Source organism: Zootoca vivipara, chromosome 6, assembly GCF_965207765.1.
Source record: "Zootoca vivipara chromosome 6, rZooViv2.hap1.1, whole genome shotgun sequence".
Lineage (NCBI taxonomy): Eukaryota > Metazoa > Chordata > Lepidosauria > Squamata > Lacertidae > Zootoca > Zootoca vivipara.
The window spans coordinates 27,335,335-27,358,496 of NC_142589.1; the positions used below are offsets into that span (position 1 = coordinate 27,335,335).

Below are 23,162 nucleotides of genomic sequence, written 5' to 3' on the forward strand. Positions count from 1 at the left end.
CGCAGCTGATAGCATTTTATTTAAAAATTAAGACGCATAAGACCATTTATACAAAGTGTTTTGTTAAAAAAGGATCAAGTTGTAAACCAGGAAGGTCCTAGAAGGAGCTTGCCATCCACAGCTAGCAAAAACCAAAGTATGGTTAACACCCCAGAAGTGCAGAAGGCAGAACCCCTTTTTCTCTTCCCACCCCCTTTTCGAGTCAGCACAACGAGTATCGCCCTCCTTAGCAGCAATCCAAGCAAACGCTTGTTGTTTTGGGTGGCTGGCGTACCCCATCAGTTCATTTAAAAATCAAAGTGTCCAATAAAAATAATGCAGGTTTCCTCCATCATAGAAAAGTGAAGACTTTCCTCTTTAGAATACATAAGACATTTGGGTAAGTCATTGGCAGCATCTCACAGTAAAGAATCAAGACTCATAAAGGCGTTTTGGCCAAGAGGTCTTCAGGTTGAGCAGCTTGTGAAAAAGTTACAGCTGTTTGGGTGTCGGAGACAATTTCTTACTGCTCTGAGGTGGGGTGAGGACACCCAGGGGTAGAGAAGAACTCCTCTTCTTCTCAGCCAATGCAGCTTGTTTTTCTTGAACTTTGTCCTAGGAAAGAAAAACGCCGAGAGTGAATGATCGACTGCTCATTCATGTGTCCAGAATGCCTGTGTTCTTTTTAGGTTTCAAGAGCAAACTCATGACACATACTCAAGAGAGGAAAATATACAGAAAGCTGCATCCGGACACAGAGACGTAGTCTATGCGTTTGTGTACTTACAACTTTAAAATACATGAGAAGGACCCCAATCCTTTGGTGTGTGACCATGTTTTAAAATGAAGAGTGCCAAAACATACATCTATATCATATGTGGTGGGCATTCCAGCACAAAACTGAGAATCTATACATATAAAAATGTAAACCAGCCATGTGGGTGTGTTTCCACTTTTCTCCGAAACCGGTTGACCAATTGCGTTCAAATTTTGACACAACGTCCCAAGCGAATATGCGAGTGACCCCATACCATTTGCATAGACAGATGTTTCACCTGGGCCAGGTAAAAACCCCAAAACCACGTGTTCCAGAACTCACAACTCAGACGAAAGTGAATGCTAAAGCACAGGAGAGGTTGCAAGACACTGGTACTGCACCTAGGAAAGCTTTCCTCTCCACAGCATCTCGACTCAGCTTTCCAGACTGGGCCAAGTGGAGGTGGGGGCTCGCCTGGGTGGGGGATGGGGGGAGGAGGGGGTGGGATAGGTCATGGCCGGGACTGGGTGGGGACAACCACAGGGATGAACCGGGGGCGGGGGGGAGGAGAGGATGGGATAGCTCATGGGTCGGGACAGGGTGGGGGGAGTCACAGAGATGAGCCTGTGTAAACAGAACATGCGTAAAACATTTCAACAAAATGAAGGGGGACTCTGAAGGTGAGGGGAGTCTGAAGGGGGACACTGAGGGTCCATTTAACAGACTGAGCCACAGCAACGTGTGGCCGGGCCAGCTAGTTAGTTATGAAAAGTCAAATCTGTACGTGAGCATGCTTAAGAATTCAACATTACAATGAGGGAATATTACTCCCCATTGCTACAGCTCAAACATTATTTGCTGCATCGGGAATGCGATTTAAGTTGCAAAACTGGCAAGAGTGCTTTACAACCCTTTCCCATTAATCGGAAAGGCAAGTCACTAGGTTCTAAGTTATAGGCTAATGGGACAGGATTGCAAAGCTTCCTGCATCTGCACTGGCTCTGAATGGTTTTTATATATTAAATTGTTTTTATTGTTGATGTTACTGCTTATCGCTTTGAGACGATTCAGAGAGATTCAAAAATGGAATTAAATTTTAAATATGCTCTCCTGATCTACTCACTAAATCACACAGATCAAGTCTGTTATCAAAGTCGGTCTCTCAGGTTTAAGTCCAACACTTTAGACCAGGAGTGGGGGACCTTTGGCCCTCCAGATATTGCTGAACAGCAGCTCCTATCTGCCCTAGCAAGCATGGCCAATGGCCAGGAATGTTGGCAGCTGTAGTTCACCAAGAGGGGCTAAAGGTTCCCCACACTTGATGTAGACAAACAGTGAGAGATGAAGTGATGAGACTTTCCAGGACTCACTTCATCACAGCCCAGCTGTATATGCTTGAGGGCCAGGGGTTGGGAAGGTACCCACCATACCACACTGCTGTCCCCTTGCATTTAACACTTTTGAGGGAGTTTCTGAACATTTAGTGTTGCATTCAACTAACTTTTACTCATAAGTTAGACCAGCGTTTCTCAACCGGTGTTCCGCGGCACACTACTGTGCCACGAGACGCTGGCTTGTGTGCCGCGATGAGAAGGGCGATTTGCATTGACCCGCCGGAAAGGAAGCACGTGACAATGCAAATCGCCCTTATCGTCGCCGCACGACGCGGCAAAATTTAGAGTCGGCATCCAGCCGGAGGCCAGAGAGGGCGCCGCCGCCACCGCCTGGGGAGGAGGAGGCAGGCGGGGAAGGCTGCGCAGGGCTTCCCTTCGCCGGGCCAGAGCGGCGGCGGCTGCCTGGGGCGGCTGGGAGGGAGGCGGCGGCAGCTGTCTGCCCGCCTGGGGTCTGTGCGTGCCGTAATTTAAAAGAAACAACAGCAAGAGCTCAAGAATTTGAAAATTCCCGCGACGGCTGTGATTTGTTCTCGCGAGAGGTCAGCCTTCCCCCTCCCTCCTCCCCCACACACACACCGCTCGCTTCCAGCCTGCCGGTGAGTGATTGCGGGTGGGGGGGGAGGAAGAGGATGACGACGGAGAGGCTGCGAGAGCGCGACCGGCGACTGAGCAGGCCCGGCGCAGAGAGCCCGCCCGAGGAGGTGCGCACGTTCGCCGGCCTTCCCCAACCGCTGCGGCGGGTGCGACAGAGGGAGAGAGATGTCGCCTTTCTGACGGGAGGCCGAGCGGCGCGGCGGCGGAGGCGGCAACACCCGCCTGGGCAGCAGGTACCGCTTGCGAAGAAGGAGCCTGGCGGGTGGCTAGGCGGGAGGCGCGAGCGAGCGAGGGCGGGTAGGCAGGCGGGCGGCGGACCAGGCTTGTAGGCCCGGTTTTGGGCCGGGCGGCCTGAGGAGAGCCACCCCCAGGCTGCTTATGACGTGTCCCCGCTCACTCCGCAGGCTCTGCGCCTGGTGGGTCTGCCTGGCTACCGCACAGTTCTTCAGTGGCATGCTTTACGTCTCCCCTCCAAACTAAACTAAATATAGGGTGGCACAGAGTTGGTGTGCCGCGGGATTTTTTTTCATAGAACAAGTGTGCCGTGGCCCAAAAAAGGTTGAGAAACACTGAGTTAGACCCAGTGAAATTAATGGCCAGGACTAACTTGGGTCTATTAATTTCACTGAATACAACCTTCTCTCTCACACACATACATTCCACCTTTTATTCTCATGCTCTACAAGCAAGGAGACCTTCGGCTACTAAGATGTATCTATGAGAACACTTACCAGCAAGTTAAAGGTGTTAATGTGCATCTGTATATTGTGCAAATCTTCCGAAGGAACGCCTCTGAAGTGTTTGAGCGGTGAGCTCCCCACCTCCTTGATGGCCACAGCAAAGGGAACCATCCACTTCACACAGTCCTGTATTTCACATAATTGATAACCTACAAAATCAAGAAGACACCCGCCTTTGAAAGTCATGCCTCTGCTTGACTTAGAACCGCCGGATTTCTTTCCTTTCATTAAAACGCAGCTTACCTGAAACCTTCTGCATCAGCTCACAAGAGGAGAAGTGATATAATGCAGAAGCAGCTAAAGCGCCATAGGAGTAGTCCAAACAGCCAACATCCAGCACACAGAGATCCAAAAGCTGGAGAGAGAGGACAGAGAGCTTGAAAGGAAATGTTTCTAACGAAAGTGGCGGGTGAAACATTTAAGGGCAGAATTCGTCCTTACCTCAGCTATCTGCACAAATATCTCCTGCGGGTATTGCGGTAGCAGCATTTCACAGATTTCATTTAGATAAGCGACCTGCATGTATATGTTTAGCCAGGACACAACCGTGAGGGGACTCAGATTCCAATTGAGTGCCTAGAAGAGAGCATGCACGTCAGGAGGTAAAGTGAGTTTCCTTAGCACCCACAGGGTATTTGTTGCACTTGAGTCCTGCTTGCGGGCTTCCTATAGGCAGGCACCTGATGACCAGTGTGAGAATACTGGACCTTTGGCCTAATCCAGAATGCACATGTGGCAAATGCAATCCTGCTGCCACACTGCACATTCATATACAGTGGTACCTCAGTTTAAGAACAGTCCTGTTTACGAACGATTCGATTTACGAACTCCGCAAAACCGGAAGTAGTGTCCCAGTTTGCGAACTTTACCTTGGTCTAAGAACAGAATTCGAACACTGGAAGGGCACTGGCGGCGGAGGCTTCATTAGGGAAAGCGCGCCTCAGTTTAAGAAAGGTTTTGGTTTAAGAACGGACTTCCAGAACGGATTAAGTTCGTAAACCGAGGTACCACTGTACACACTTATGAAAAAATAAATACGAGAGCCAGTGTGATGTAGCGGACAGGGTCTTTGACCAAGGCGACTGGAGTTAAAATCCCTACTCAACTATGAACTTCCCCAGGTGACTTTGTGCCAGTCACTCTTGGCTTAACCTTACACAGGGCTGTTGCAATGATTAAAGAGAGGGCTGGGTTGGAAAGAGAAAGGAATCCCATGCATTACCCTGAGGTTGCACTCACACCTACTTGTTACCAAGTACTAACAAGAACATATTGCAAGTTACAGAATTAGTATACGGATGGAATTTGGGTCACTTCCACCATGGACTTACAAAATGTACTACTCTTTGTCAAAATCCACCAGCAGTCTTTCATGCTGAGCCAAGCTGTTTCAGATGTCTCAAAATGGACAGGAGATTTCTATCTACACAGCTATAAAAGAATCACTGATAATGGGAGATAAAGAACTGAAAGACAGACATACCACTGATTAACTAACATGCTTTTGGCAACAAAAAGTGCTGCCTTTTCACCATGGCTGATTGCACTGAGTGGCTTGGGAAAAGGTACAGAGGATGCGAATTTTAAAAAAGCAGAATGCAATTTTCCCTACAATCCATTCCAAACACACACACACACACACACACACACAATCACATTTACCTTCATAATGATGAGTTCCATACTAAGAATTTCTTCTTCAGTACAAGCCCCATCTGTAACATATGCAAACTGCTGCAACTTTGGAGGATAGATTTCCTGAAACATGGAATACAGGACATCAATGCATTGTCAACTGTGGTAAATGGCAAAAGCCAGATGTTCCAGACACTGACAGCTATCAATGCCTAATTTTCGGGGTAGCAGCACTGTTCTGATGTACAGGGATACTTCCTGAGCTCAGATCAATTAGGCCCAGCAGCAAATGTAATAGCAACTTTATGGCTGCTGTTAAGAGCACAAGATCCATCAAGGATCATAGCCTCTTCAATCAAAATGGCCAAGACGGCAGGTGACAGAGCCTTTTACTTTGAAATGTGTGTGCTTGGGTGCTTTCAGGCAGAGAGGCAACCTACAAGTACCATGAAACGTAAATAATTCTTGGAAGAGTAAAAATGTTTAAATGTGGCATTTCACTGTAGGATTTAGACCAGAGGTTAGAACTGGACTACAGTGGAACCTCGGTTTATGAACACCTCGGTTTATGAATTTTCGGTTTATGAACGCCGCGGAGCTATCTGGAACGGATTAATTCACTTTCCATTACTTTTAATGGGAAAGTTCGCTTCAGTTTATGAACGCTTCAGTTTATGAACAGACTTCCGGAACCAATTACACCCATGTTTCAGTTTATGAACGCTTCAGTTTAAGTACTTTGCGGACCCGTCTGGAACGGATTAATCCACTTTCCATTACTTTCAATGGAAAAGTTCGCTTCAGTTTATGAACGGTTACTCCGCGGACCATCTGGAACGGATTAATCCACTTTCCATTACTTTCAATGGGAAAGTTCGCTTCAGTTTATGAACGCTTCAGTTTATGAACAGACTTCCGGAACCAATTGTGTTCATAAACCGAGGTACCACTGTAGAAGGAGGCAGAATGTACTTCTGATAACATGGATTGTTACTAAAGTAACCCATGGTTTAAAACAGACGTGTTAACTTCTTAAGGCAGCTTTCCCCAGCTGTTTCAACCAGAAGGTTTTGTGCTCCAACTTCCATCAGCCCCAGCCAACATCACCAAGGATGATGGGAATAGTACTCCAACATCTGCAAACTACTAATAATTCCTCCAAGTTTAAAAGATTATATTTTATATAAAAATAGTATTGTAGAAGCAGAACAACAAAGCCCAAACCATTTCAATCCCAGATTGCATTCCATCAAAAGATGGCTCACAAAAGGATAGACATCCAGCTTCTTCTACTTTAAGAGTGTGATCTTATGATATTTACTTGAAAGCAAGTCTCACCATGTTAAGTGGAGATTGCACCACAGAAAATGCATTTAGGTTTGCAGGGCAAGAATTGTTTTACCTCAAGCTTTGCGGCTATGAATAAGGATGAAATTCCAATAAGTTGCAGAAGTGTCTTTACAATGTTCTGTTGAGTTGCCATGAACCGATCGAAAAAATCCTGTGCCAAATAAAATGTCTCTCTATGAAGCTTGTAGACTTCGCAAACCTGCAGGAGACAGAAGGGTGTCATTCTGCTTCTAAGCTGCATAACTCCATGATGAACCAGGGACCTTCTTAATGTGAAGCTCAGTGGAACTACAGCTGTACCTTGGCTTTCGAACAACTTAGTTCCGAGACATTTTGGCTCCTGAACGTTTTGCAAACTATTTTTTGAAGCCGAATATCCGACATGGCTTGCAACTGGCTGCAGGAGCTTCCTGCAGTCAATTGGAAGCCATGCCTTGGTTTCCGAACGTTTTGGGTGTCAAATGGAATTCCGGAATGGATTCTGTTCGAGAACAAAGGTACAACTGTATAGTGTTTCGTAAAGATGAGCTGATTTAGTTTATGGCATAGCTATGCTTTGCTGCCCCAAAATATGCTCATTTTTTGTACTACAAGCAGAGCTGATTCAATACATTTTGCTGCCCCAAGCAAAGGACTACATGCTGCTCCCCACCCTGCAAAAAAGTACAAAACCCAACCTAACTGGAAGTTGAACCTTACTTCAGCAGCCACCTCACTTTGCACTCGGCCAGCTGCAACTGCAAATGGAATGAACTACTTGCTAGCAGAACATAATGAAGTTTTCCTAGGATCTGGAGCACCCTGGGGCCTTTGTTTGGAGGCATTGGTCTGACGCAGAACAATATGAATACATGCTGAATGCCCATGACATGAAAACTGAAAGGAAGCCCCTGTGGCACCAGCAAAAATAAATAAAGTCTCCCTGCACTGATAAATGCAAAAAATGCAGAAAAACACCTATTAGAGGGAAGAAAGGATACAGCAAAGTTTGCCACAATAAAAAGATGGCATAAGGACTGGAAATATTTCCCCTCGTTGCCCCTCTCTAACATTTTGCAGAGAAACATAGAAGTGAACCAAAGTGCAGTAAACATTTGTTTCTTCACCGAAGAATAAAGCCTACAATGAAGAAAAATTTGCTGAAACTTGAAGAATGTTTTCCTTAAGTGTTACTGTCTTTGCAGAGAGAGTATTTGTTTTCCTGTAAAGAACAACTGCTGGACTTCCAGGCTATGACAAGGAAAGTCAATTAATGATTTGTGAAGGGGAATTATTTTTGCCTTGCCTATGGCTGTTGCACAAGGCAAAACAGCTCCAAGAAACTGAGGCATGATTGTAGGGGCCAGGACCTACCCTCAGAATCCATCCACTGAAATGGAAATGAGCATCCTAGGACTTGTATGGGCATGAAAATGGCTTATCATATCCTGCTTGAGAGCCAATCCCTACCACGCCCAAATGCACACACTGACTGACAATACTGAGAGCCCTGGGCACTGTTCTGGCTACCCAACTGCTATCTGCTTAGCTATGAAGTGTCCCAACACTTGTGTCCACTTTTGTTTCCCATGAAACTTTTTTTATATATATAAAAAAGCAGGAAGCACCTTAGTGCTTTAGTTTTCTAAAAATCCCAATGCTTTTGAGAACAACCTTCCTAGCTGCCACTTTTATCAGTGCGCCTTTTTGAAGCTGTTGTGTGCATGCCCATCTCTGAACTCTCCCCGCCACCTTCCTTCCCTATTAGCAACTCTTGATATTCCTCACCTGGAACTCTAGTCCATTCTGAACCAGCTCTATGCTGGGAATAGAACTAGGAGCTACTCAAGGAAGAAGTTCCCCTACTATCAGTCTAATTTCCAAAATACCCTTTGCTCCCAAGGAAACTCCAGACAGACTATGGTAACAATCCCACATCGATGTGTTCATTGTTTCAAATGTTAGCATAAGAAGACAGTCTCACCTCCATTAGCCAGTCTAGAAGAATCACCCGCATTTTAGGTTGCAAGAGTGGATGCCTTTGCAGATATAGTTTATCCCTCACATATGCCTGTTCTTTTCTTATCATGCTTTTCCACACTTCATCCCTATTTGCCCAGCTGCAGGGGAGAGAGAAAGAACAAGAGGAAATGTGAAAACCAAGTATAACAGGCAAGAATGGAACAGGAGGCCATGAAATTAGGAAAAATTACCCCAAAACAGGCAATGGCGAATCTCTAGATGAAGCAAGGCTTTGGTGCATGAAAGGAGAGAACTTTGGGCTTCCCAGCTCATCATCTTTCTCTGGTGTTGGGATCAGCATATGGGGATGTGCGCACACATCATAGTTTGAAAACGGCTATTGAAGAAAAAATAAAAAGGGAGAGCCATTAAATTTCACAGTTATAAAGTTCATTGAACAGTTGATTAGTCCTCCCAACAAATTCAGGAAGAGTTAAAAGGCAAGTGTTTTTAGTCACTGCGCTCAAATATATTGCAATTTACCTTTCATATGTTCCCCTCTGAAAAAAAGCTATTGTTGCTTCAAGAGAAGAGACAAATGGTCACCAACTCAGCAAGCGGTCTTTTTAAAAGAGCACTTGTGACACTGCACTTGCTCTGCCAGGCACAAAAAATATTCTGCTTGAAGGAAAACAGGCTTTCAGTTTCAGAATCCCATCTGTTTATTTTCCACCTGATGGCAATATCCTTGATAGTAGAAATCAAGAAACAGAGGGATTAGGACTTCAGGTGGGGAGGAAACAGATGGAAGTCCCAAACAGTTACCCTGTTTTCTCTGAGTTCCTGTGGTAATGAACACAAAAAGAAAAACAATGCTGGCTGCTTTAAAAGGGGGGGGGGGAGGTTGTTACCCCCACTATGCATGCACAAGAAAAACTAAAAATGAATTTAGCTGTTTCGGGATTACAATACAACTAATCTGAACAGAAAACTTCAGATGCCAAACGCAAATTGGCACACATAGCATTTCTCGCATTCTGGAATTGTATGCTTTGGGAAATTATACTCATGTGAAACTAGCGCACCAAGGAGAAACTGAAGTACGGTATGTTAGCTATGTACAAGGGAAGGAATACAAACTGCCAGCAGTATATGAAATCTTCAAGCTGATAACTGATGTTGCAGATATTTTGCAAATAGGATATATAAAGGGTATGAAGGGCAGCATTAGCAACACACCAGAACACTTCACCCCAAAAGTTATTTCTAAGCTTCAGAATTCTTTTACAATTGCACACAACTTAACTTTTCTGAACAGTGGCCTCTTCTATAACACCTTTAAAAACCACAGCTCTCTATTTAATCAGAGTGAAAATTGCATGCGCAAGGGTTTACATGAGAAGCAGCTCAAAACTGCTGATATGTTATAACTAGATCACTGAAAGTTACCACTGGGGTGAGCATAAATGGTGACTCAACATGAAACCAACATCTTTACGAGACCATGTTTCTGGACTCTATATGTATCAATTAGTTTTCAAGGAAAAACCCAAAGGATGTCAGATGAAGCAGAATGGAACTATATTCAGCAAAAGTTCCATCTGTAATCTGACCATCTGTAAATTCCTCCAGAAAGTTGTGCTGCTTTCCTCCTCTTGCTCCTTGTTTTGCTTTCTTCTCCTCAACATGTTTGTTTAACATTTATGCCCCTAAATCATCTATACTGAAGTTACAGTGGACCTATGGCTGGTAGGAAGCAACAAACCTAGAAGGCAGCTTGGAACAAGGCTAGATGCCTAATGCTTAGAAGTCATTTAGCAACCTAGAATCTGGATTCACATCCAAAACCTAATCCACTACAAAAGTACAACATAAGCGACACCTTGTGGGTGCAGATCTCACTGTCTCAAAGCCTTTTGACAAGAAAGGCACAGGTAAGTGCATGTTACTTGTTAGGGCCAACATCCATTTTAAACATTGTCCATTTCCGCAAGTCAGATCTAAATTATTCTTTGTCCTGATTGGGATGGGAGACGCACACACTCTTTCCTTATTCTGAAAGTACCAGGTCTCACAACACAACAAATGCCAAAGAAACAAAATGGCTAGTTCTGCAGCAATCATAGCACACAAGGTGCTGCTCTTTGGTTTTTTCCAGCTTTGGAAAGCAAGAAGAGTTTTTATCAACTCAAATGAAGGTGCAACATGGAAAGCAACACATCACTTCTACAAAAAGCACCATCACCAGGTAAGGGTATGGTGACAAAACAAGATAACTGGTATTCAGCAGGTGAAAAAGCATGTTGAAGGGAACAAAATTACAGCTCTTTCTCCAGCTGATTTCAACTAACATATCACAATTTATCACAAGCTGCTTTTTAATCAAGCTACCTGTGTATGAGTTAAAAGGAACAGGGCTAGTTTGAGAAATAGTGAGCATTTTTAGCTATGATACAATCGTCTCGAGAAGCACATGCTGAAAAAAATCTGCTTCTGCCAACTGGACAATATAACCGCCCTTTCTTAATGTAAAAAGGGAGTTGTGTTGCAATTAAAAGGTCTAGCCTTATGTTAGGCTGAAACTACCAATGAACTCTGCAAACTGTAAGTGGGACTGACAGTGCTTCTTCTATGCATGATATAGACCAGGCATCCCCAAACTGCGGCCCTCCAGATGTTTTGGCCTACAACTCCCATGATCCCTAGCTAACAGGACCAGTGGTCGGGGAAGATGGGAATTGTAGTCCAAAACCTCTGGAGGGCCGAAGTTTGGGGAAGCCTGATATAGACAGTGAAATATCGCAAGACAGTCCATGCAGTCAATGGAACAGTCAAGCATATTTTAGTTCATAATTCACTGGGTTTCCTTTTTTTTTAAAGCTTCTCTTGTTTTTCCAATAGCTGGGTATATGGTGTTGATACAAGATCCATTCCCATTAGTGACAGAAACCAATTCATACCAAGTAGTAACTTATGGAACTGTGTCTAGTTCTTGGTGCCACAAGTTAAGGATATTGACAAGATAGGTGTGCAGAGAAGGGTGACCAAGATGATCAAGGTTCTGGAAACCCAAGCCTTACAAGGAATGGTTGAGGGAGTGGGGTATGTTTAGCCTGAAGAAGAGATGACTGGGGGAAGATATGATAGCCATCTTCAAATATATGAAGGGCTGTCATATGGAAGATGGAACAAGACTGTTTTCTCCTGCTCCAAAGGTTAGGACCCAAGTCAATAGCTTCAAGTTACAAGAAAGGAGGTTATGACTAAGCATCAGGAAGAACTTTTTGATGGTAAGAGCTGCTCAACAGTGGAACGGACTTCCTCTGAAGGTGGTGTAGTCTCCTTCCTTGAAGGTTTTAAAGCAGAGTTTGTATGGCCATCTGTCATGGGTGCTTTAGTTGAGATTCCTACACTGTAGAGCAAGCATGTCAAACCTGCGGCCCTCCAGATGTTTTAGCCTACAACTCCCATGATCCCTAGCTAGCAGGACCAGTGGTTGGGGAAGATGGGAATTGTAGTCCAAAACATCTGGAGGGCCGCAGGTTTGACATGCCTGCTGTAGAGGGTTGAACTAGACAACGCTCAGGGTCTTTTCCAGCTCTATAATTCTATGAATGTCACACCATAGACTACAGAGCAGCTGTTGAGCTATCAGATGATGGTTTCATAAGCCTTCAAGATAGCCAGAACATAATATTGTTACAGCAAAGCACTTTCTCCATATAGCAACAGATGCCGTGCTAGCAGCATTATTGCTGAGCAAGAGCTGCAAGGCCAATGCATTTTATGCACATTTTTGCTTTGGAAATGTAACCATGCAGCTGTCTGAGCTTTCTTCTACACACTATTGAAAAGAAAAGGGGTAGGTAAAACAGTTAATGTAAATTATTCCTACAATCTCCACAATATCTAAAATATTCTGCAAGTGTAGGCAGAATATTGCAGTTGTACATGATGCAAGGCAACACCACATGGAATGACATATCTAAGGGCTATTAAACACACTGTGATGTAGGGCTGGGAGAGATCTGGTTTTCAAAATCACAATATCTCACCAGCTAAGTATCACAATATCTCAATATATATCTGTAGTAGCAGAGGGCTTAGCTGCACCTTCCTGCAGCGGCAGAGGGTCCTGCCGTATCTCTCCATGGTAGCGGAGGCTGCACTGCGCTTCCCCATAGCAGCAGACGGCCTTGCCACACCTCCCCAAGCGGCAGAGGGTCCCGCCATACCTCCTGCAGAGGATGTGCTCGCTTTCCTGCAGCACCAGAGGGCCTTGCGCCTCCCCGCAGTGGCAGAAGGTCCTGCCATACCTCTCCATGGCAGTGGAGGGTGTGCGGCACTTCCCCACAGCAGCAAAGAGCTTTGCCGCACCTCCCCATGGTGGGAGAGAGTCCCACCGTACTTCCCTGCAGTGGCAGAGGGTGTGCTGAGCTTCCCCGCAGCAGAGGGCCTTGCCGTGCCTCCTCGTGGCGGTGGAGGGTGTGCCGCGCTTCCCAGCAGCAGCCGAAGGCCTTGGCGGAGCTCCGTATGATGGTGGAGGGCCTTTGAATTTAGTAGGGCTTGCTTGTGAGTAGACATGCTTGCCCTGCTTACCGAAAAACACCCTCCCCACCAATCTCACATAGTATCCAACCTCCCATTTCAGCATAAGGCAACCAGCTAAATCTTCTCTCCATTATCCACCCTGAAGGCTTCTCATCCCACCAGTCTCCTTTAAATGAATAAATAACCTTCCTTTTTATATAGAGGAAAGTTATTTAGGGGGAAGCAACAACATAAACACCACCAGAAAATAATATCTCTTCCCCATCTTTCCCCACTGGCTGGGGTGAGTGTGAGACAAGAAAGAAGCGGTTTCCAGTTCTTTGTTTACATTCAACAATATGGCGATTTTTCACACAGCCCTATTGTTATGTGGCATAATTGGGTTAGCAACTACAAAAGCGCTCATGTAGGAGCCATGACCTAGTTCTGAGTAGTGGACCTACTGGTAATTAGACACCGTGTTTTCTCAACCATCTTCTTTTAGGAATATGCATGGTTTAATTTGTACTGTACACTTAAATTTAGTATGTAAGAAATCTTAAGAAACAAGCTGGTCACTTATTTCCATCAAAACTTTGCCAGGTCAGTTGACGGATCTCACCTCTGCAAAATGAAAAAAAAAAAGACTAGACAGTGTGGTAAAACCTGAATACTTAATATTGTATCTCCCCTATGATGACAAAAGGGAAGGAAACTCCCTCCTCATGGGGAAAGGTCCAGAAAGTGAATGCTGAACAGATTGACCGACAACTGGAATAGTTTTGTAGGAAGCAGAATCCATAGCAAACAAAGCCCATCTGCTATGGTAGCATTAGCCTCTAGATCTCCAGCTGCCTTAATTGGGAAGGTATACCACATTTTGGATTAGCCTGTGGACAAAAAAAAAAGCAAAAAACAAAACACAGCAGCATTTCCTGATCACTCTTTCCACAGTTTAACTACCACCCTGAAAACTGTCACAATAGACAAAGGAAGCTGATGCATTCTTTTCAGCTCTAGCCAATTTCATCTCTGTACACAAATATTATGCAGGCTCATTTGAACAAAAATGGAGCTCTTCATAGTCCTATGTATCTGTGCATAGCAAAGACATGGAAATGAAAAGTGGGACTTTTTCTAAAAAAGATGCAAAGCCCAAATATTTTTGGTTTCCTTTTCAAGGGACCCTACTGCTCACTGACAAATCTGGAAGTCCAGGGCCTCTGGTGATGTGAGAATTCACAAATTTTGAGACTTCCATTTCATCAGGAAGCCGTGAGCAAGCGGGATTCAGCTCTTAGGGGAGAATCCAGCTTTTCGGGGAGGGGGAGGGGGTTTTGCGTGGAAAGGAGGAATGAAATTTACAGCATGTAATGCTTTGAAAGAAAATGTGATGAAAATGATGTACAGATGGTATATTACACCAGTGAAATTAGCTAAAATGTATAAAACATGTAATAAATGTTGTAAATGCAAGGAAAAAGAGGGAACCTTTTATCATCTGTGGTGGGAATGTAAAAAAGTTAAAAGCTTCTGGGAAATGATATATTATGAGATGAAAAAGATGTTGAAATATACATTTATAAAAAAACAGAAGCATTTTTACTTGGTATTATTGGTAAGGACATTAGTAGACAAGATAGCAAATTGTTTTTATACACAATCACGGCAGCAAGAGTATTTATTACTGGCACAGAAATGGAAGCAAGGAGAATTACCGACAAAAGAAGAATGGCAGATGAAATTAATGGACTATGCAGAATTAGACAAAATGACAGGAAGAATTTGAAACCGGCAGGATCACAGGTTCCTAGACGATTGGAGTAAATATACGAACTATCTGAAAATCAATATTAAGCAATTGAATATGCTAGTAGGACTGCAAGAAGTTTTTTTTAAGGAAGACTATATGAAATATTGCAGATAAAACTTAGGAAAAGGACTAGTAGTTATGGAAATCAAAGTAATAGTGAAAAATGAAATGCAGGGCTAAGTGAGAAGATTGAAAATCACTAGACGTAGTTGATGGAAGTCCAAAAAATGTTGAATAAGATAAGATGTTATGTGGAGTTTGGAAAATATATGTGATACAGTGGAACCTCTGTTTATGAACACCTCGGTTTATGAATTTTCGGTTTACGAACGCCGCAGACCCATCTGGAACGGATTAATTCACTTTCCATTACTTTCAATGGGAAAGTTCGCTTCAGTTTATGAACGCTTCAGTTTATGAACAGACTTCCGGAACCAATTACACCCATGCTTCGGGTTAAGTACGCTTCAGGTTGAGTACTTCGCGGACCCGTCTGGAACTGATTAATCCACTTTCCATTACTTTCAATGGGAAAGTTTGCTTCAGTTTATGAATGCTTCAGTTTAAGTACTCCGCAGACTGTCTGGAACAGATTAATCCATTTTCCATTACTTTCAATGGGAAAGTTTGCTTCAGTTTATGAACAGACTTCCGGAACCAATTGTGTTCATAAACCGAGGTACCACTGTATATATATGAGAATTAACAAATTTTGTCTCAAACCTTCTAATTAAGATTGTGGCTTGAATAAGAGCAATTCGTACATTCATAGGTAAAGCTAAGACATCCATACCGCAACTCAAAACACTTGGTCACTACATTGCAATTTATCACACCCTCCCAACATTTCACAGCTTAAAGATAAGGACATGACACCTACTGGGTTCTACTGGGTTACATTTACTTGGCAACAGCCTGTCCTCTTCCAGTAGAAAAGTCTGGACAATGGGTGATATTCAACTCCTACTCAGAGTGGATCCACTGAAGTTAATGGGCATTACACACTTAGGTTAATTAATTTCAAGGGTTTCCTCTGGTTAGGATTTAGTTGAATGTAACCCATTGTGTTTATTTCAATTTGGTTAAACATATTACTGGGAAAAACATAGTCTAAAATATTGTATTTGCAGTGTGTGAAAAGGCACCCTATTCATGGCATGATGCCTTAGTGTTCAAGTGAATATGCATCAGATGTAGGCAGCATCTCCCACCTCTCTCTGCTCAAAAATGCAGAATCTACAGGCTCTGGGCAGAAGCTGAAACCCTGAAAAGTGAGAACTACAAACAACTCCAGCTAACATCACAGTCCCTATTTTATCCTACCACAGGTACAAGGGACAAATAACAACAAATACCGTATATTCCAGCGTATAAGACGACCCCCAACTTTTCCAGTTAAAATATAGAGTTTGGGATACGCTCGCCGTATAAGAAATACGACCCGGCGTATAAGACGACCCCCAACTTTTGAGAAGATTTTCCTGGGTTAAAAAGTAGTCTTATACACAGGAATATACAGTATGCCTCTGGGCCTGGGAACTAGAGAAAGTTGGAACTTATCATATCCTCTAAGACTCATAGGTGTGATGCAGGGATGGGGAACCTGTGACCATCCAGATGTTGCTGGACTCAAACTCCCATCATGCCTCAGCCAGCATGGCCAGTGGTCAGGTTTGATGGAAGCCCAGCAAGAGCTGGAGGTCCACAGGTTCTCCATGCCTGGCTTAATGCTTTAGGACCCAACAGAGCTATACCAATTTAAACAGTATCACTGAATAATAGTCCAAAGCCCAAGTAATTACCTGACTCTCATTCTGTTTCTTCTTGGTCATTTCTGTTCTGGCAACTTCTTCATCTGGATCCTGTAAAAACTACATGGAAAAGAATGAAGTGAGGTTTACCAGTCTGCAGTAAGGGGGGGGGCAGGGAGAAGTGGCTCTGGGATTACCGGTATATGACTCCGGCCCTGCTTGTGAGCTTTCCACAGGCATCTGGTTGGCCACTGTGAGAACAGTGACTAGATGGGCTTTTGGCCTGATTCAGCTGAGGTCTCCCTATGCCAGTGTTTCTCAACCTTTTTTGGGCCACGGCACACTTGTTCCGTGAAAAAAATCACGAGGCACACCACCATTAAAAAAGTTAAAAAATTTAACTCTGTGCCGCCCTATATTATAATTATGACTGTAAGAAACACTTGCCAAATATTGCTTTCCGGCGGGTTAGTGTTGTGTATTGGCGGCCGCCAGGCTCGTTTGCACTGAGCTTTGGGAAAGAGGAGGAGAAATATTGCTTTCCGGTGGGCCAGTGTTGATTATTGGCGGCCGCCAGGCACGTGACAATGCAAATCGCCCTTCTCGTCGCCGCACGTCGCCGCACACCAGCCAGCGTCTCGCGGCACACTAGTGTGCCGCGGAACAGCAGTTGAGAAACGCTGCCCTATGCTATAGTCTTAAAACAGTTCATGAACATTAGCTATCGTAACAAGGAAGTTAAAATACAGGCTTTACATATGTGATGGCTGTTCACATGGGTTCCACTACTCATTTTGGATATGGTTACATGAGCACAAATGTACTACCATCTATTCTGGGAAGATAGAATCCACCAAAATCTACCAGCTAGCACATGTCTACATAATTATGTTTTGCCTTTTGCATTTAGCCAAGGTTAAACCTAAGTGCAAATGGAAAAACCTGAAGGAATTTGCAGTTTCCACCGTGCACATTGCAACTATTTTACTTATTGGGGGGGGGGGTGCTTGGTACTGTGCTTGGTACTTTTGCTAGCTACAATAAAATAAAATAAAAATAACCACCATTATGAAACAAGGAAGTTAACTTTTTAGAAGTTACTAAGTTTCCAAACTAGTGTTCAATTCTTCTCAGAGCAGATGACTTGATGTGGAGAGGGTACTTCCTGGTTCTTGCAGCCAGAAAGATGGAGCCATAGGTGGTACTGGGCAGCGGCCCTTGCCCCAAACAGCTATTTGTGTACCTGTTCAGAGATACCTGCTGTTATTAGCACGTGGCCTGTAGGAGAATATATGTTCTGTAGTAACATAGCTGCCAAGTTTTCCCTTTTCTCGCGAGGAAGCCTATTCAGCATAAGGGAATTTCCCTTAAAAAAAGGGAGAACTTGGCAGCTATGTGTAGTAGATAGAGTACATGCATTTCATGCAGGTTCAATCCTGACATCTCCAGGTAGACCTGGGAACATGTTCTGTCTAAACAGAAAGCCACTGAGCTAAATGGACCAGTAGTCTGACACAGACCTGGTTCGTGTAACATGGTCAATGAAGCTATGGCTTAGTAAGACTACAATCAATCTTTAGCTACAGTGTGTGGCTAGTAAGGAGAGAGTGTGACCACAAGTCCCCACTCAGGAAAACATGCTAAATGAAACCTTGGCTTAGCAGTGTGGTGCAGCAGTAAAAAGGACTCTTCTTTGAGAACATGCCTGTTTGTGTGGGCTTTGTAAGCCATAGCTTGGCTTACTGTGGCAAGCAAATCAGCTTCAGGATAAGGCAGCTTCCTTTGCTCCTAACCTTGCCTGGGACTTACCATGCCATTCTTTGCTTTACAGACTATTTAATCAAACTGAAATAGGCAATCAACTGACCAGTATGCTAATCCTATCTTCAAGAGTAGATAATGTCATGAAAAAGGTTTTGGGTGAGTGTGAGTCATAACGTTCTTTTTTCTTTCAAATGGATACAGTTGCTAGTTACATGATCTGATTTGGGCAGTACTCTTCGATGACTGGAGTTGTTCCCCTACAAATACAGGCACTTACTGTGGCGACATCAGCTTTTCTCTTGCGGGTTCGAACAGTGAAGTCGGTGGGATCTTCATCTTCAGTGGGAGTGTTCTTGTCCTTGCGATCACTGCAGAGAGTGGAAGATTCAGTCCTATCATGCCATACATTATAAAAACATGTTTTCACTGAAGAAAAAATTTATGTGAGTGCACCCTTTCACCCACTTGTCAACATGCTTGTTCATACATGGTGTTGAGAGTTTCTTTTGTATTTGCTATAGGGAGTTCCAGGCTTACAAGTTCCTCCTGAAACAGGATTTGCAGGCCTTGCTAAAGGTTAGAGCAGTGGTTCCCAAACTATTTTCATTCCCCAGACCACTTGGAAATTGTTGGTGGCCTTGGCAGACCTTATTTTTTTCTGCCTGTTATAGCAACTGTAAATCAGTGAGCTAGATGCTGCGTGATTTTAAACTGCATTTTAACAGACATGCCAAGGACCACCTAAACGAAGTGATCCATGGACTGCAGTTTGGGAACCCCTAGACTACACAGGTGCATAAAACTCACCTGGATTTGGGCATGGTGGCCTGGAGAGATCAAGACTTCAACCCTGGGGGGAAAAGAGAGAACTGCAGTGATGAATCTGCAAAAGCTTTCAGTTCAGATAAATATCTCAGTTGTTAGTGTGGCTTACTTTTAAAGAAAAAAGGTAAGATGGAGGAAAATGTATTGGAAGAAAGAATGAAAATTTAGGATTGATAAAGGCTTAGAAAGGCAAGAGAGAAAAAAACATTGATATGCAACTCAAACACTAAAAAGGAACAGAAAAGCTTCCAAAAAATGTTGCAGGCCCAAAGCCGCCTTCTGCAGCAACAGCATGGAGATAAAACAGTTGCACATCTGGGGGATTAAGAAATTTCATGCAAACCCACATTTTGATAAGCTTCGTTGGGAAGTGTGTGTGTCTTTTCACCCAGAAAAAGAGGCACCAGGTTAGGAAAAAGGGGCTATCCCTCTTAACACCTTATTAACTGCACCCATCCAAGTTACTCCATGTGAAAGCAATTAAGGGAAAACTTGACCCAGCCACCTCTCAATACCCCCCCCCAAACCAATAAATCCAAAATAATATAAACAAAATCACCACCTACATACAAGGCAGCACGCTAATTCCCACCACCACATATTTATAACGGGGTTAACCCCCCCCCCCAAAAAAACACCCCAAAACAAAGAAAGTGTAAGAATGGAGAGAAAATGCACCCCTCTCGCCTCGTTTCGGGGTACCCGAGGGTAGGATAGGCTGTCATTTCACCCCCCCACCCCCACCAGTGCCCCTGGAGAAATGCCTGGGAAACCCCTCTGAATGCGGATCCCCCAACTGTGAGCAAGGGTGAGGGGGCCTCCCCCCCCATTTTACCAAGAGCAGAGGTCGGCCGGCCGGCCGGCGCTGGCAGTGTGGCTGGCGGATTCGTGGGCGGGCCGGCGGGACACAGGAAGGCGGGCTCCTCCTAGCTGCTGCTGCCGCCGTCCTCTCGCCTCCTCACGGCGCGCCAGCTCCCGTGTCAGGCCAGCGCGGCCTTTTCTCTGCGCGCACAGGGCGGGCCCAGGCCCCGAGCGCGGGCATTTCAGCCGCCTCAGGGCCGCCGCGGCGACGACGATGCCTCCGGCTTGCCTCATTCCCCTCCGCACTGGAGTCAGGCTAAGGATAAGGCTAAGGCCAGGCCCGGGCAGGTGGAGGCGCCTCCGCGGGGGGGGGGCCTCCAGGTGAGCGTGAGGCCCCGGCCCAGGTTGGCTTGTGGGGGTCCCGGGGGCGGGGTTTGCGGGTGGGCGTGGCCGGGGCGGGGCTTCTGCGAGGAGACGGCGCTGCTGCTGCTGCTGAGCAGGAAGGAGAAGCGGGCGGTCGCTTCCTTCCTCGTCTGGGAGCGGGAAGAGCGCGAGGAAACGCCTCTCTATACGGTCGGCTACTCCCCACCCCCTTCTTCCCTCCGACTTCCCAGTATCTCGGTGCTTCTGAGCATAAACAGAGTGCGGCTGATTACCAATTGAGTAGGAAGTGGGGATATTGAGAGGAAAGATCAACAGGATTTTTTTAAATGCCCCCCCCAGGATCTTTTTGGGGGAGACCGCACAATAAGTTGTTGAGCTTTCTTTGGGAGATCGTGCAATGAGTTGCTTTTAATATGTAAAAAACAAACAAGCATACAAACCCGGGGCCCGGGCTTTTGCAAGGGACCTCAGTTTGTTAAGTATTTCTATTGCTTTCTAACACTTTTTTTAGGACTCGGAGAATGAGTCTCCCCGGGGGAAACGCATCTGATCATGTGCAGAGTGCCTTCTGCTGGTAGCAGTGATTACAACACATGTCTGAGATCAATGAATAAGGTTTCCCTAGAGCAGAAGATTTCAACCTTTTTGAGTCCATGGCTCCCTTGACCAACTGCATTCTTTCTGCGGCACCCCCGTGGGGCTCAGGAGCCCAGTTATGTCACCCTTTCCTGCAGAACTGGCAGCCCCTTGCCCTTTCTTGTGGAGCGTTCTGTCAGCCTCCTCTCCGCTCTCATTGAGAGGTGCCTCCTCACACTGCCCTACAGGGGCCAGGGACTTGTCTGTCCATTCCAGAGAGCAAGGGCTGGTGGACTAGTTGGCTGGGCTCCCTCACCCGCTTGCTTGCTTGTTTGCTTACTTCAAGGCTACCTCAGCTACTGGCAACCAGCAACACCTGACCAGCCAGAGCTTGTAGCCAGTGTTGCTGTAACAAACAGCTGTGCAAGTCTTTGGGAGGCTGAAATGGCAGAGGGCATCAGAGGAAGGAGGGACAGAGGTCAGTGTTGCCCACAGCACCCCTGACCATCATTTAAAGCACCCCAGGGGTGCCACTGCACACTGGTTGAAAACCACTGTTCTAGCAGACACAATGGAGCCTTGGCATAAGTTTGTATTTTCTGTTTAGATCATTTGTACTCCACTCTGCTGCTAAAAAGGCTCCCGGAGTGGCTTACATACAGTCAATTAAAGGAAAGCAGTTCCTGCAAACAGTAACAGTTTACAAAAGCAGGACACACATGGGGAAAGGGACTGGGAGGGAAGAGGAGGGTGGGGAGTCAAACTTCAGAACCAGTTTTTAAAACTGTTCTTGTGATGACCAGCTTGCATTGTTCAGGAGTAGGAGGTGTCTGATGGAACTGGGCCTCCAGTAAAGCTGATGAAATGAGCCCTGCTTCCCATGTCTCCCACTGGCGGAGGACATTATAAAGAAATTATCCATCATTACAACTTACTTTTTCTGTTAAGTAGTTTTAAATATGTGTAAATTGACTGATGCGGCTGTTAGAAAACAGGACTGGCCAAGTGATGGAAAACCTGGTAAGATATCCTATAGATAAAATTCCTATTCTGTATAAAATGAGGGCCCACAGAGTTAAGAAGGTTGTGAATATCTTGAAAGAAAGTAAAGAAACAAAAGCAGACTGTTCTCATTTGCAAGATGTTGCTTCTGGGGCCTGTTACTTGATTAAAGAAACCAATTAGTCATATGCTTATGAGGATCTTTCCATCTCTCTAGATGATGAAGTTTTTGCAGCTTTTCGGGCGATTGCGATCAGTCATCATTGGGATGGTCCATGTGAAAGCGCTGCCAGGTGAATGCCTCATTTTTTTAATTGTTATTTGAAGCAACAGGGTAGGAGAGAATATTAACAGGTGCTAGGGGAAAATTTATTATGGCAAAGATGTTCTGCGCTTCAAAAAATGCCAGGCACTGCCAGGTACCTTGGACTATGTAAAAGGAAAGCATGGCTAACTGATGCTTAGTTCAGTTATCCAAATGAAATGTGTTTATGGATTTTATACTCCTTAAAATGTTGCTCTCAGAAAATCATATATTGTTGTTGTTTAGTCATTTAGTTGTGTCCGACTCTTCGTGACCCCATGGACCATAGCAAGCCAGGCACTCCTGTCTTCCACTGCCTCCCGCAGTTTGGTAGCTTCCAACTCATGTCCAACCATCTCGTCCTCTGTCGTCGACTCGTCCCCTTCTCCTAGTGCCCTCCATCTTTCCCAGCATCAGGGTCTTTTCCAGGGAGTCTTCTCTTCTCATGAGGTGGCCAAAGTATTGGAGCCTCAGCTTCACGATCTGTCCTTCCAATGAGCACTCAGGGCTGATTTCCTTCAGAATGGATAGGTTTGATCTTCTTGCAGTCCATGGGACTCTCAAGAGTCTCCTCCTGCACCATAATTCAAAAGCATCAATTCTTCGGCGATCAGCCTTCTTTATGGTCCAGCTCTCACTTCCATACATCACTACTGGGAAAACCATACCGTAGCTTTAACTATACGGATCTTTGCATTTTACTGGGTTAGCCCAAGGCTATGTAGGACTTGTTCCCAAGACAGTATCTTGTTAAATTATCCAGACACTAATATAAAGGAATATACAAAACTAGGATACTTTGCCTGACTTTTAAGTTTAGTGAACCTTTCTATAGCTTCATTACAAGAACAGGCTTTGGACCTTACCTTCATAGGCATGATGGCGGTGAGAAGATCAGAGGTATTTGCTTCCATTTTTAATTAAACACAGTTTAGTAACCCTAAACTGTGGTACATCTTAACTGTGGTCTGTTGAAATAAGCCAGCTTCCTATAGCAAGGTCTGAAGTTGGCTTTTTTCAGT

At 44.8% G+C, this 23,162-nt stretch overlaps 2 protein-coding genes across 6 annotated transcripts in view; one reads left to right on the forward strand and one right to left on the reverse strand.

Moving 5' to 3' along the window:
- On the reverse strand, positions 1-20,049 carry CCNE1 (cyclin E1). Its single transcript, XM_035119649.3, has 12 exons — positions 19,909-20,049; positions 19,056-19,098; positions 18,526-18,616; positions 16,536-16,604; positions 8,642-8,787; positions 8,413-8,548; positions 6,502-6,648; positions 5,127-5,222; positions 3,906-4,040; positions 3,708-3,819; positions 3,456-3,613; positions 1-594 (listed from the first exon to the last, which is right to left on the reverse strand). Exons 2-12 carry the CDS (start codon positions 19,067-19,069, stop codon positions 472-474), a joined length of 1,227 nt encoding a protein of 408 aa, XP_034975540.1. The 5' UTR covers positions 19,070-19,098; positions 19,909-20,049; the 3' UTR covers positions 1-471.
- LOC118087211 (uncharacterized protein F13E9.13, mitochondrial) overlaps positions 19,965-23,162 on the forward strand; it is a 27,193-nt gene continuing 23,995 nt past the window's right edge. Inside the window, exons 1-3 of one of the 5 annotated variants that reach the window (XM_088671849.1) lie at positions 21,205-21,312; positions 22,054-22,129; positions 22,976-23,040. In XM_088671849.1, coding sequence (XP_088527975.1) covers positions 21,279-21,312; positions 22,054-22,129; positions 22,976-23,040 — 175 coding nt within the window. In that variant the 5' untranslated portion in view covers positions 21,205-21,278. Of the gene's footprint in view, positions 20,448-21,204; positions 21,313-21,736; positions 21,855-22,053; positions 22,130-22,975; positions 23,041-23,162 lie in introns of those variants that run through there. The other 4 variants (XM_088671847.1, XM_035119653.3, XM_060276094.2 and 1 more) reach the window with 4 other exon arrangements.

What these genes read in the sequence shown, in the direction of transcription:
- CCNE1 (XM_035119649.3), bottom strand. An exon ending in GAAAAGCTGATGTCGCCACA is followed by an intron (nt 16,605 to 18,525) that starts GTAAGTGCCTGT and finishes TTTTCCATGTAG; the next exon opens with TTTTTACAGGATCCAGATGA. An exon ending in TCATAGCCGCAAAGCTTGAG is followed by an intron (nt 5,223 to 6,501) that starts GTAAAACAATTC and finishes TCCATGTTTCAG; the next exon opens with GAAATCTATCCTCCAAAGTT.